Raw genomic sequence first — 14,629 nt, 5'->3', positions numbered from 1 at the left:
ACTAGAGTCAGAGACAGAGTCGCTTTATTATTTATCTTTATTATTATTATGTACTGGCAGGACTACTTAGCATGCCTATTTATAAAGTCTGGCTGTTTATTAGTTCTTATAAAGTACATTTACACCATAAAATTTGATTTGAAGTGATTTTTTTATCCTCATTTGTGTGTCTATTTGTAATACATTATACATACTTATGAGGATAAATGAAGCCCTTCAAATCCCCAAGGAGCAGCAATATATAGACGCTATAGCAAATCAAAGTTAGTTTAGCAGTTTTATCATACCTTTTTATTGATTCACTGTAACTGTCTGTAGGAAAGTGTCTGGTGCAAATAGAGAGTGAAAAGGAAAGAAAGCGTTTCCTACAGGTGGTTTGTCATGCCCACTCACCAGTGTGAAGCAAGCTCCAATTGCAAAATGTTTTAACTTGGGTTTAAAAGAAAGGTTGGCATGTAGGTGCAGTAGGTAGCACTGTCGCCTCACAGCAAGAAGGTCACTGGTTCGAGCCAAGACTGGGTCAGTTGGTATTTCTGTGTGGAGTCTGCATGTTCTCCCTTTGTTCGCGTGGGTTTCCTCCGGGTGCTTCGGTTTCCCCCACAGTCCAAAGACATGCGCTATAGGTGAATTGGACAAGCTAAATTGTCCGTAGTGTTTGTGTGTGTAAATGAGAGTTTATGGGTGTTTCACGGTGATGGGTTGCAGTTGGAAGGGTGTGTAAAACATATGCTGGTTAAATTGGCGATTCATTCTGCTGTGACGACACTTGATTAATAAAGGGAAACCGAAAAGAAAATAATTAAATGTTCATAAGAAAGCGTCTGGTGCATATGGAGAGGGAAAAAATTCATCTCTTCCTGGTGGTTTGATATTCTGCATGATCATATTGCATATCCCTAACTCTAATACTTAAAAGTGACTACTAACTTACCAAGTTAATGGTTTGTTAATGGCAAGAATTGAACCTTAAAATAAAGAGTGACTGGGAGTGCATAAAATAAGAGACAAGGCAAAGTACCAAGGAGTAGTTGCTATGAAGATAGTGTTGAACAGGGATGTGTTTCCCAAACATTGACAAAACTTGCAGCTGAAACACCCTAGTAGGATGCATTATTTGGGAAAAGAATCATGTAGTGACATGTGGTGTTTTCCAAAACTGTAGTTGCTCTGTGGCAGATCCGTTGTTTGAACCACGTAACATTTGTTGAAATGTTAACAACAGTTGTAACATAAAATGTGGGCCCTATGTTGACTTGTTAACTTTGCTGTAATGACCCAACCACACTTGTGTCAAAATGGTGATGTGGTGCATTCCTTCACAGTCGTTAGTCAGCAAAACAAACAGATCAACAGATTGAGTACACAGGCCTGGGGGGCTTCTGTGATCAGTGTGGTGGTGCTGGAAACACAGTTTCTGACCCGGCCAGTATGAGGTCTCTCAAAGAGAAAGTTCATGATTCAGTTGGAAAGGGAGGAAGTTCAGGTCCAGCAGAGACAGATTTAGGGTGCTTTCACATTGGGTTGGATTGCATGATATGGATGATATGGTATTTAACATGCCATGTTTTTTTCCAGGGAATAATATTTCTAAAGGAGCTGTTGACAATGAATTGAACCAGATTTTGGTAAAAACCCAAACAATACAAACATAAAAATAAAACAAAATCTGAAAAAATGGTTATGCGCAATAATAATGAAATGACACAAGAAGAAAGTGCTGAACTACTGAAATGTATTCAACACTTTATACTTAAAGTAAAATACTTACAGCTTAAAGACGCCTCTCATATGGAGAATAAAGTTGCTCAGGTGAAAGTTTTTCAACCGAGTGTAAAAATCTTGATAGTACTGTGGGTCTCATCTTTCAAATCTGATCTTTACTTTGTATTTTCTATTGGATTCAGTTCAGGTGATTGTCTGAGCCATTCTACAGCTTGGTTTTCTTTCTCTGAAACCATTGAGAATTTCCATGCCTGTCTTTGGATCATTGTCTTGCTGAAATGTCCACTCTGGTTTCCTCATTATCACCCTGATCATGTAGATGTTAGACTGAAACAGCTGATATTAATTTACAATGATGAAGAGCAGAGAGTTGCTAAAGTACTACTGATAGATTTCAGCTGCTGACTTGGCTTTCCCTGCCGCACTACACCTCCCTTCCTTCATGTGTTCAATACTTTATGCCTGTGTCATTTCATTTTATTACGCAGAACTTAATTTGCACTCTGTTTAGATTTGTTTTCTTTTCATATGTGTATCATTGTTGTTGCCAACATCCTATGAAAATTTCAACAGTACTTTTAGAAATACGTTTTCTGAAGAAAAAAAAATGGTGACGTGTTTACAACTTATTTCCCCCACTGTGTCAAATTCAACAAAAATAAACATAAGCGCCACATGTTTTAAGTTTCTTACCCGTTAGAGTAATTGTTGTCTTCAAGTATATAGGCTATGTGATGTGCTCTGTTAAGGAACCTGTTGATCTCAGTAAAGCCAAAGCCAACTTCAGACAGCATTTTATAAACAGGAAGAGAGTAAATAACAGCAATTTTGACAACAGCCCTGAAAAATGTGCAAAAAAACAGAGGTCATTTTTAAACTCTATTTAGTTCTCAACATTTATCTCTTAGACTTAATTATATTTTGAAGTACAGAGGTCAACATTTAAAATGCATCAAGATGGTTCTTAGACAAGAATTAGTTATGTTCAGTATTTTTAGGACAACATAAAGTGAGGATTTGATTTACTTTAAATGTTGGCTATTGTATATCTCTATGTTTATATTCACATAAACTAATATTGCAATTAAAATCTGAAGTATGAGATTTATGGCTACATATTCCCTGCAGTACAAATTACCTGTTGGACTTATTGAATCTCTCCAAACCAAGAGCTTCATTTCCAAGACGGTAATATTCCTGAGACGCAGCATCAAGGAACTCACTTAAATGCAGCTTAGTCCAACTAGGGGGGGTGTAAAATTAAAATAAAGTTATAAAGCTCATTAAAACTTTCAAAATTATGGTTGTTCTTAAATGAAAATTTTACCAATATTCTGTAAAGCCCCATCATTTTTAAATATCTTTAAATATTTTATCTTTAATCTAAATATTACTTAAGATTACTGCAGAACAATTTACAGGAAAACACTATCAGCTTTTTTTTTTTACTTCAAATTTCATATTCATATTTTGCCCTTTAAACTTTAATCTTTAATTTATTAGTAAGTTTTTCTATCAAATGTTTTGTTTTTTGTTCCCGAAGTAACAGAGGCACAGGTAAGGAGCAGGAAACAGCAGCTCATTTGTATTTAAAGTCATGAGTGTGTTTTCAAATCTATCCAAACAAACCACAACACTTACAAGTTACGAGTTATTTTTCATCTCACCATGACAAGAATTTCTTAAATTCAGTCCATTACTTGCCATTACTTCAACACAGGCTCATTCTGAAAGCGTAGCCCTACATACATTTCTGGAGATCGCAAAATATACAGCCAGATGTACGTATGGCTGCATTTCATCTATAAAACGAATGCTACAGGGTGGTACGACATTCCTTTTTGCACTTACCAGCTGCCAACACACCTCTGTGTAGACAGCTTTTCTTAAGTTACCAGTTTGTCCAGTAGCTCAACTCGTACGTTAAAGGACTTGAAACACAGAGAGGAGTTGACCACGACAATGGGTCTAGTGAAGAACGGTTTCAGAAAGGAGGTAAAACAAAAACAGAAGCCAAAAAATAAGATAAACAAGTTAATAACAGGGTGAGAATGTGGTAAAATCAAAAATTTTGCTTTGGAATTTTTTTAATTGCTTTGTCCACTGACGGTTGAGTTGAGGGAAGTGGCTGAGCGGGTCAATCGGTGCTTCTGAAAACACTATCGGTTGGGTTTAAGGAAAAAAAGGCCATTACAGCAACCTCTGGTGGATTTACACAAGAACAGCAGGCACGAATGGCACTCGTGAGAGAAATTTAAGATCTCTAAAAGCATACACAGCAGCCTCTGGCGGATTCACGAAAACAAAAACTGCAAAAAAAAATATATATATATATCTCCTGGGACATATTTGGCGCTCTCCAGAAATGTATATAGTGGTACGTAATCAGAACGAGAATGGGTTGCATTACTCACTTATGGTGGAATAGAAAAATTGAGAATAAACACAAAGATTTTGAGAACTAATAATTCTCAAGGAGCACAAACGTTTCATTCGAGGACAATTTGTTGTTTTTAGAAGAATGCAAAGAGAAATTGAAGCATATTTTATAAATACTAATATAATAACTAGTATAAATTAATACCACTTTAGAGTATGTTTCTACACCAGAACTTCACATTTAATTCAGCACATTATTTGCCATTCTTTGCAATTAATGATGAACTTCACTAAAGATCCACGTTTTTTACAAAAAATAAAGAAATGTGCTATAGTGTACAACAAAAAGAAAACTGGAAATCATATCTGTTCTCTTACTATAGACTACTTTAAAAGCAATAATGTAGTGGTAAGTGTAATTATGTAGTTGCTCATTTTAATCTATTAAGTATTTGTCTTTCTTACTTCAAAAAACTCTGTCTTGTATACGGGTCTAAAAGCACATTATATTTTTCACTTGCGTTTTTCAGCTGAATCTGTTCGTTCCATTGCCTGTAACACAAAGTACAAGCATTTGCTTTAATTCTCTCTTAAGTCTCAACTGAACTTTAATCTACATCATTATGTAAAATACAAATATATTTGCAGAGCAGCTGTATAATACACTTACTTTACAGAATCCAAATAAACTGCATCTAACAATGGATTTTCAGTATATTCCAAAATGTTATCCCAGTAAAAAACAACCAGTCTGGAAAGAGTTCTAAAAAGGGAAAACACTTGTTGAGAGGTGAGTTTACACTATATAAGTGTCTGGAACTAATATTAATTAGCATTCTTACCTTAATGATACAAGAAACTTATTCTTCTCCTCTTGCCTTTCTAATTCGGATATTTCAGAGGCTTTATTTTTAATCTGATCAAGAATGATCAGCAATCTTTAAAGGAGAAACAAATGATTAAAATGACTGCTTATCTTTTATTACAATGCTGGAAGATGATTACATACACTTAATTATTACAGTTAATTAATTGCAGCAACAGAATGAACTTAAAATTGCTCTTACTCATCGTGTAGTTGGTTCAAATTTATTTGTCCGATGCCCACAAGAGTGTTGACCCCAGCTTCAACCATGTTCACCATCTGGGATCTCACCACCCTGCCAAAGGCCAAAATACTACACTTTTAACACGCTACAAGTGGGTAAGTAAAATCTAACTCCCAGCTAGTTTAATAAAAACATGGGTGAAACAAAATTCTGGAAGCACATATCATTAGGCTGAGGCTGTGGTGCAAAAGGAAAGATGTTATCATTAATATTCAGTTTCTTGCACATACCATGAGAACAGTATTTGGATAGTAATTAACTGTTTATTACATTATATGCATTACTATGACCCACATAGAATCTGCACTTGTAAACATCCACAGGTTATTTAGCCCATCAGAGTCAATTTATTTACTAATGTAAAGAACATAAAAACTGATGTTTAACTTCTTCAAACTTTCAGACAAGGCTTTTTCAAGCCACCATGAAGTTTGTCTACGAACTTTACTTTTCTAGTTTACTTATGTAAAGGAGCGTAAACATATTAGAATTCAGTTTTTACTGTCATTTCAGTAATATTATTGATTGATTTGTATTTTAATTACAGCTGGACAAAGATTAATCACTATTTCAATTTGTTTTGACATACGAAATGTGTGTGTATTATATGTTTATTACGCTTATGTAATATATACAAAACTATATTTGGATATATATTTAAATCTATAAATAATCTGTCATATACATGTAAATTTTATATCTAAATATAAATAAACATTTTTCTAAAATATATGCATGAATGTGTGTATTTAAGACTATTGATATATAATATATTTAAATGTATAATAAAGATTTTAATAAATATACAGTACAAACATATGAAAAACTTATTTTCGATGTGAATAATCATTGCCCTGCACTAGTTTTAATTAATGATTTATTCATTCTTTTTTTTTTTTTCAGGCTTATTCCCTTTATGAATCTGGGGTCGCCACAGCAGAATGAACCATCAACTTATCCAGCACATGTTTTACACAGCAGATGCCCTTCCAGCTGCAACCCATCACTGGGAAACATCCATGCACTCTCATTCACACACATACACTACAGACAATTTTAGCTTTTAGTAAATACACAATTGAAAAGCATTTAGCTCAAATCACAAAATTAGCAAATACTAATAATTAAAGTTAACACAAACTGAATGATCATTTTAGTATGATTTCATTAGTTAAGCCATGTGATATGATTGTTTGTTGCATTAAAACAATAATTAAACTTAATTTAAAAGAGAATGTTTAACCAAAAATGTAAATTCTCACTTTTTAGATTTTATTTATTTATTTGTTTAAAAACAAATAAATAAATGTCTGTTTTGAAATAGCAAAAGATGTCTGCAGATTCAGCCTGAAGGTGCCAAATAATAAGATTTTTGCTAAAAGTCTTCTTTAATGCTCGACTGAACATTAATACATTTTTAGCTTTGTCTAAATCCCAGAATCCATTTGACTGGGACAGCTACAATAGGTTTAGCATTACTATTCAGTGCCTTTTTTACCTTCTTATCTCATTTTAGTGGCATTTTGTCCACAAGCACACACTCATTTAGATCATTATTCTGTGTATTGTTTAACTCATCAGCTCATTCTTTAATATACACAATCTGTTCACAGCACATAGCTAATATTGCATTATGCCGGTAAAATGAGGACGTACGCTTTGCCTAGAAGGTAACCAAGGAACTCCATGGGTTTACTGTAGATCGGTGGAGCTCCTGGAAGATAATATGAATCCACTTCTCTGTAATGAACAAATCATCTAATGAAATTTGTAAATTATAGCTGATAAAGGCCATTATTTACAGTGCAGAATGCAACATGTTGTTTTGTGCATCCTTATATGTGTGCTCACTTCCAGATGTCCTTTATTGTCTCGTTTTTAAATGTCTCACGGTAAATCCTTAAGTACCTGTGGAAGAAAGGCACATTCATGAATAATTTATTAGGCATGAGTTTTACTATCTTGAGGATCTATGAAAATAAAGCTCTCACGGAAATAAGACATTGTCAAAGATCTTTCCAGTCATTCGCCCAAAGGAATCAACAGTGAATTCAAAAAATCTCCTGTGAAAGAAGAAAAAATAAATACATAGTCTTCACTTTAGAATTCACTCCCCTTAGAGTCTACTGGCAGCAGTTCGCCGGTAACTTATTGTAAATCTATTACAGCAAAAATGCTGTATTTACATTTATCTTGCCATATATGCATTTACAGAACTGTATGTATCTTCACTGCTAAATATACACTGATTTTCACAATGCAAATTTAAAATACATTAATATTGCTTAACTATCAAAGAGTACTGTGTCAATTACAAAAATCACCAAATTTGTTTATCCAACAAATTTTGCAACCAGAGCTATAGCTTTAAGTATAAACAGGGTTATAAAAATGCTCTTTTTTTGCTGTTAAATCATTTTATTACAAAAAAAAAAATCATATTTTTTTTATGCTTTCGATAGTAAAACCATAGAAACTATATGAAGATATGATTTTACCAGCAAAAGGTGCAAGAATGTTTTGCTGGAAAACCATAATTAAACTAATCTTAAATCGATAGTTCACCCAAAAATACATTTACTCATAAGTCACTCGCCCTAAAGTGATTCAAAAAATACTTAGTTTCTTAAATTCTGTTGAAAAGAAAATATTTTGAAGAAAAACAAAAACCTGTGACCACTGACTTCCAAGGTAAAAAAAAAAAAAAATATATATATATATATATATATATATATATATATATATATATATATATATATATATATATATTTTTTTTTTTTTTTTTTTTTTTTTTTATATATATTATTTATTTATTTTTTTATATTATACGAAAGTCAGCAGTTACCGGTTTCCAGCTTTCTTCAAAATATCCTCTTTTGTATTCAAGAGGAAAGTAAATGAGGACAGAACTTAGTGGGGGGGTTTTTTGTATTAGTGTTTTTTTTATATATATTTTCTAAAGTATATGTTCTGGAGAAATTTTACAGGTAACATTTTGTTTTGTAAATGAAAGAAGCAGCTCGGTCCTCTTTTCTTTCATTTTATAAATGGAAGTCCTTAGAAAGAGGACTGTAATTTATAAATTAATTAACCAAAATATATATTCCTTATTGTATAACGATAGTGTTTACAATTAGTAACGATGGTGTTTACAATTTTTTAAACTGCTTTTATTGTAGTCAAAATAAAACAAGTAAGACTTTCTTTAGAAAAAAAAAAAAAAAAGATTATCAGAAATACTGAGAAAATTTCCTTTGCTCTGTTAAACATCATTTGGGAAATATTTAAAAAAGGAAAAAAAAAATCAAAGGGGATTAATAATTCTGACTTCAATTGTGTGTGTGTGTGTATATATATATATATATATATATATATATATATATATATATATATATATATATATATATATATATATATATATATATATATATATATATATATGCCAAGTACAGTTTTTATAGTTTATACTGACATTTTTTATAAATCCACTTCAACAAACCTTAAATCCATTTCCTAGTATACTGACAGTAATCATAATAAAAATAGTAAAGACAAGAAAGAAAAATAAATAATAGTAAAAAAAAAACGTAAAAGGGGCTATCTGTGATGTACTTAGATGTAGTCGATGTAACACTTAAAATTGTATTAAACTCAAGTCAAGTCAAGCATAAGAAGTGCTAATGTTCACTCTCCTTAGGGCATTGCTTCAAAATTCCTCTGAAAAATACGACTCCCACTACTTTATCCCACCTACCTTTAATCTTTATTTTGCCTACATTTTTCAAAGACAAGAATTGTATGTTTTAGAAATAAAACCTTGTGGATAAGAGTGTTTCTAACAGAGAATCAACAGAGGACTCTAAGGCAATGGTCAATTTGACTGCATTTATTTATTAAAAATATATATAATATTATATATATATATATATATATATATATATATATATATATATATATATATATATAWTTTTTTTTTTTTTTTTTTTTTTTTTTATATATATATTTTAGATTTTAAATATAAAATATATAAATATATATATATATATTTTTTTTTAATATAAATATATATTATATATATTTTAAAATATATATATTTTATTTTATAATTTATCCTAAATGTTACTTCTGTTTAACAAATGTTGGCTGGGAAGTACAGTTTGAAATATTACACAAGTTAATATTCTGTTTTGTAATATAATTAAAATCAATAAAAACAAAGGTAAAAAAATAGCTTTTGTCATTAGAGAAGTTATAAATGCTTTGTGCTTAGAATAAACATAACACTATCATCATTTTACAGTGATGCACAGTAACAGACTTACTCTAATGGTATTTCTGGGCCGTCCTGCCTCTCAGGATTTTTCATTGTTTTTGCAAACTCTCTTAAAGCGGTCATGTGTTCTTGGACAGTGATTCTGTAAAAACAGTTATGATCAAGCAGCTGCTGAACTTACAATCCACTAGCAGCACATACAGTAAAGCACAAGTGGTCTTACCGAGACTTTTTGAACTGATCCTCTTGTATAAATTTCTCTGTAGCATTTCTGACTTTTTTCACAAAGTCTAGAAACACTACAATCCCAGAGTTGAGGATTTGCTCCTCCAAGACCTCCAAGTCCGACTGTTCAGCGCTCTGCACACCTTGAAAACAGAAAAACAGATTAACATATGCTGTCTTCGTCGATTTTGTTTTAAAGCTTCAATTGTAATATTGATAAGGTTTTGATCATACCACAGCAGCAGAGAAACGCAGTTAAACTTATAACAGCCAAAGTCTTCATGCTTCTGTTTTATGCTGAGTGAAATAAACAAGAGGTCCAAACACTTCATTACAATCAGGATTCTGAATAACTAAAGCAGTGGAGGTTTACTACTGAATATTACCGAACACAGAAAAAAACATACTTACTCTGCAAGTCTGAACGCTCATTAAAAATCATTAGAGTTCATTACAGTCGACTTTTCAGCAGGGCAGAAGGGCAGATGAGTGGAGTGGTGCCATTAAACAAATATTGATCAGTTATACATTTACACGTTTTATCATTTGGTTCTCTTTGAGTTTGTCCTTTGAGTTGAGCATGAACGGGATTCACCAAATTAAATCTGCAGACGTTTTTTGCTATTTCTGCAGAGAATTTTGGTAAAAATGTGGGGATTTCTGCTGAATTATTTTGGGAGTATCCAGCGGAGTATCATAACTAAAACCTTAATAAATTAAACAAAAAGTAATAAATTATTGAATGAAAACTGAATACATTCAGATTTACACATTTACTCAAGTAAATAAACAGAATTAATGATGGGCTAAAAAACTGCAGTAATCTGCAGAGTTCTGTGCGCGCAGATTCCGTGAGGGCCTAGTCATGCGTCAAGTTTCGCAGGTTGCTGCGGTGCAAAGTTCAAGCCTGGTGAACTCTGAGGATCAAAACATGACCTCTCTGGACAGAAATTTAAAATATGGAGTAATCGCTCGCTTTTTTTAATGTCTACTCATCTTGTTTAATCCCGCCCCTTTTCACAGAGCCCTACGACAGAATTTCGCATGCACAAACTCTAGTGTGACCACAGCTTTAGAGATTTTATGGCTAAATTTGACCAGCCTGGTGGCCAATCTTCATTGATTATGCATTTCTCTAGTAAGAGCAGATTGTAAAGGTTTAATTAGCAGAGTAATAGCACAGTTTTGCTTAAAATAGTGCAATGCACACTGTTTAAAGGCAGTTTATAAGAGGACAAATTGTTGGTGCGTGTCTTGCTGGCGCATCTGTGACAAACCCAGCAAGTGTTGTATCAAGAGCCAGGGTTTTCAGGGTAATGTGGATACCACCAAGAAGGACGAACAACATCCAAAAAGAGTAACTGTGAATGCAAGAGGAAGCTGCCTGAAAGGGATGTCCGGTTTGTATCCAAAAAATATAAAACCACAGCTGAAGACTCAACCACAACTCACTGCAGAAGTAAATGTGCAAATCAACTCTCCAGTTTCCACCAAAACTGTTCGTCTGGAGCTCTACAGGGTCAATATACATGCGGGGGCTGCTATAGCCAAACCTTTGCCAATGCTAAATGTTTCAATGGTGCCAGCAGTGAAAATCTTGGGCTGTGGACAAGGTGAAACATGTACTGTTCTGAGGAGTCTACCTTCACTGTCTTTCCACACATCCAGGAGAGTTACAGCGTGGAGAAGCCCCAAAGAAGCATACTACCCAGACTGGTGCATGCCCAGAGTGTAGCATGGGAGTGGATCAGTGATGGTTTGGGCTGCAGTATCGAGGCACTCCCTAGGGCCAATACTTGTGCAGGTCTTGTATCTGTAATTACCAAGACGAACTGATGCTATTTTATCCGTAAAAGAAGGCCCTACACTATACTAATGAATTATTGTGGTCTAAAACCAGGCGTTTCAGTTTCGTAGTTCAATCCCTGTAAATCTTTAAAATCATTAAAAGAAATATTAACATTTAATATGTACATACATAAAAAAATAACAAAATAAAATGTTTCCTGTTCAAAATTCTTCCTAAACATTGTTAAATATTATTCATAAACAGTGGAAAGAAGAAATTACGTTCAGAACCATTCATAATAATTCACACTTCAAAAAAATATATACTTGCGGTTATATTATTACCACAATTTTGAACAAAGCTTTGTATGTATTTTTCTGTTAGTATATAGTGTTTGTATACACTGTTATATCCAGTTAAGTAAATATTTTGCAATAAAAAAACTACACATGATAATAGACAATTTTGTACATTTATTATAAAATCATTACTTCATCTAAAAAAACAAATAAATAAAAAAACAGATATAAATCCCCAAGCCTCGATTATCTTATATCAAAAGTGTTAAATTGAATCTTCCAAATTTTCAGGTGAAAGTCAAACTAAATGAACCAACAATCTACGTTGTGATAAAGTAAAAAAAAAAAAAAAAAGTATTAAAGTCCATTAAAGATGAAATGAAAACATTTTTCTCTGTAATAACCTGCAGGGGGGAAAGTCAACTTAAGTTACTTGAAGAGAAACATTTCAAGGATGAATGTTGTTCAAATATGTTTGTATCTTTATTACGTACAGAACATCATAAATAAAAAAGTGCGTAGAAAAATTTAACAGCTTTAGAAATTCTTGTATACAACTATATACAAAGAGTCACTCTGAGTTGGATCACGTTCAGTGATGGAATCAAGCCCGTCTTCATTTTTAATAATAAGCACACTTCAATTCTGTACAAAAGCACGAGGGAAGAGGGATTTGGGAAATCTCTGGAGAGGGAAAAAAAAAAAACACAAACAACCAACCTCTACAGTCACATTGCATAAAATTCAAAGCTCATTCGGCATCATTCTCCCAGCATCCTACAGTTTGTACTGCAACTTCACTAGCGGTCACTGAGCTACTGAGGTAGTCGATCCAAACGGAGAGGAGAAACGTGCTGCGAGAGGAATTGGAAAAGAAAAACACATGGCTATTAGCAGCGTGTCGACTGTTTCAAGCTAACCCCGCCACTCATGAGTGTGGTTTTGTTTATTTCTGGTAATACTTGTGCATGTTATGATCAAGATGGGATTCATCGAACACTGCACCAGTGAACCTAAGAAGCAGAAAATTACAAAAAGACTGGCCTCAAGATATATAAAAGCACATAAAAACAGTGGGTTCATAAAACCAAGCTGTCAAAAATTAGGGTGAATAAAGCTAATCCGGATGACTCTGCAAAAATATCTTAACATGAATTCAGAGTAAAACTCTGAATATTCAATTAAAGTGGCAGTCACAGAAACTTAATTTGTTTTTTTGAAGGGATCCGTTCATTTGCGCCCACATAAAAACACTGAGAAACACATGTTATAGTTCTGAAAACAAGCTGCAACTACGTACGATCGCTTATGGTTTAACTAAAAGGGTCTGAGGAATATGTACACTGCTTACATTTCTGGGAAAACAAGCTAAGATTATTATTAAGGTGCTGTAGATGAAGAGTTATCAACTCCTCGGATTCAGTAGCAAAAATAATCACACCCTTTCAAACATCAGGGCATCTTCCACTATGAAAACCTCTGTAAAGGATCCTTCCAGAATTGATCTACTGCATTACCGGCCATCATCTGTGGCAAGATTATCAAAGGCATGCTGGGACAAAGCAGGAGAACTTAAGTAGTAAAGGGTACTCATTTATAGTCACCATTTCAGCAGCGTCAATGGGTATTCGGGATGATAAATAGAGTTCATGCTAGTGGCCTAAAATAAACGCTACACATCTGGCCGATCATTTTCAATATGTGGTTTCCTTCAGAATACATTCATCTCTACACCTTTAAGCACCTGTATATTGAGTGTCTTCCTTCCAAAATAGCCACTCATACCAAAATATCCAGAGTAAACCTTAGTTGAGGAAGCGTCGACAGCGCCGGGCCCCGCAGTTACAGTGCAATTTGTTGTCTGCGTCTTCGATGGGGAACTTGTAATCGTAGGTGAGCTCTTCACCGCGGTAAATCTTCCGCAGGGCGAAAATGACAATGTGCTTCTGGCCCTCAACATTGATGACTCGAGAGTAACAGTTGGGGTCGCAGGAGTGATTGATGAAGCGTGCCGCGTTTCCGTGCATGGTGGCGTCCACCACGTCAAAATCATCAATGCGAAACATGTAGCAGCCGATGCCCTGTAAGAGATGGCAGATGGTAGAAGGGTTAGAAAAGAAACGTCAATGATTTCGAAAAGAGTCTGATAAAATCTACATGAAGGCAAAATTGCAGGCCTCATGCACAAATATCCATATGCTTTCTTAACTGCAGTTTTCTCAACAATGTCATTTTAGTAGGTTTATTATGTGGAAAATGTTTAGCTATTCAAAAAAGTATAGTGCTATTTGTTATTTCTCCTTTCTTACCCCAAATAAACAATGAAAGTACATATTGTGTAGTGTATTGTGTATATATTGTGACCTTAAAGAGATAGTTCCCCCAAATAAGTAATTTCCACCATTGTTCCAAGCCAGTTTTTTTGTTTTGTTCGGTTGAACACAAAGAAATGCTTGTGTTTTGAAGAATGTTATCCTGAAAATGATGGCTGGATCAGGGTTTCTGCAGGTTTCACTAAGCCCTGCTCACACTGTGAGATTTCAGCCACAATTTTGTGATCCAAGTCAGATTTGGGAAATCCTAAAAGATTCCTGATATCCATTGCTAAATTCTGTGATCTTTGCTTGTTGGTTTGACATGTTCACCGACAGCCGCTTAAAGCCAGTTTCGATCAGACTTTTCCTTCAATGAAGTTCTGCCAGTGTCAGAAGATTTCAGGCACATCCCTGAAGTGTGACAACAGCTGCGATGAGTGTCAATCCAATAGGAGCTCTGAATTTGATGATGCCAATCCATGCGACAATTAAACGACCGCAGGGAAATCTCGAAACAG

The 14,629-nt window shown here is 33.9% G+C and overlaps 2 protein-coding genes across 11 annotated transcripts in view; both read right to left on the bottom strand.

The window, feature by feature from the left end:
* The window catches only part of si:rp71-15k1.1, a 73,694-nt gene extending 63,063 nt beyond the window's left edge, over positions 1-10,631 (bottom strand). The window contains exons 1-13 of one of the 3 annotated variants that reach the window (XR_012394472.1): positions 10,120-10,580; positions 9,943-9,995; positions 9,707-9,851; positions 9,533-9,625; positions 7,202-7,273; positions 7,062-7,118; positions 6,867-6,950; positions 5,169-5,261; positions 4,944-5,039; positions 4,772-4,864; positions 4,567-4,653; positions 2,861-2,965; positions 1,408-2,562 (exon numbers count right to left, since the gene is read on the bottom strand). Coding sequence is in view for 2 of the 3 variants with exons in the window: in XM_073930561.1 (XP_073786662.1) it covers positions 2,416-2,562; positions 2,861-2,965; positions 4,567-4,653; positions 4,772-4,864; positions 4,944-5,039; positions 5,169-5,261; positions 6,867-6,950; positions 7,062-7,118; positions 7,202-7,273; positions 9,533-9,625; positions 9,707-9,851; positions 9,943-9,991 (1,121 nt within the window). In the remaining variant the exon portion in view is untranslated. Of the gene's footprint in view, positions 1-1,407; positions 2,563-2,860; positions 2,966-4,566; positions 4,654-4,771; positions 4,865-4,943; positions 5,040-5,168; positions 5,262-6,866; positions 6,951-7,061; positions 7,119-7,201; positions 7,274-9,532; positions 9,626-9,706; positions 9,852-9,942; positions 10,006-10,119 lie in introns of all 3 variants that reach the window. The other 2 variants (XM_073930561.1, NM_001079945.1) reach the window with 2 other exon arrangements.
* A 1,624-nt stretch (positions 10,632-12,255) lies between these two features.
* Positions 12,256-14,629, bottom strand: part of kmt2ba (lysine (K)-specific methyltransferase 2Ba) — a 42,553-nt gene continuing 40,179 nt past the window's right edge. For all 8 annotated transcript variants that reach the window (XM_073931486.1, XM_684255.10, XM_068215240.1 and 5 more), the window contains exon 37: positions 12,256-13,877. In XM_073931486.1, the coding sequence (XP_073787587.1) occupies positions 13,602-13,877 (276 nt within the window). In that variant the 3' untranslated portion in view covers positions 12,256-13,601. The remainder of the gene's footprint in view (positions 13,878-14,629) is intronic.

Source organism: Danio rerio, chromosome 19 (genome assembly GCF_049306965.1).
Source record: "Danio rerio strain Tuebingen ecotype United States chromosome 19, GRCz12tu, whole genome shotgun sequence".
Lineage (NCBI taxonomy): Eukaryota > Metazoa > Chordata > Actinopteri > Cypriniformes > Danionidae > Danio > Danio rerio.
The sequence above is the reverse complement of the archived record's forward strand: the minus strand, read 5'-3'. Positions and strand labels throughout refer to the sequence as shown.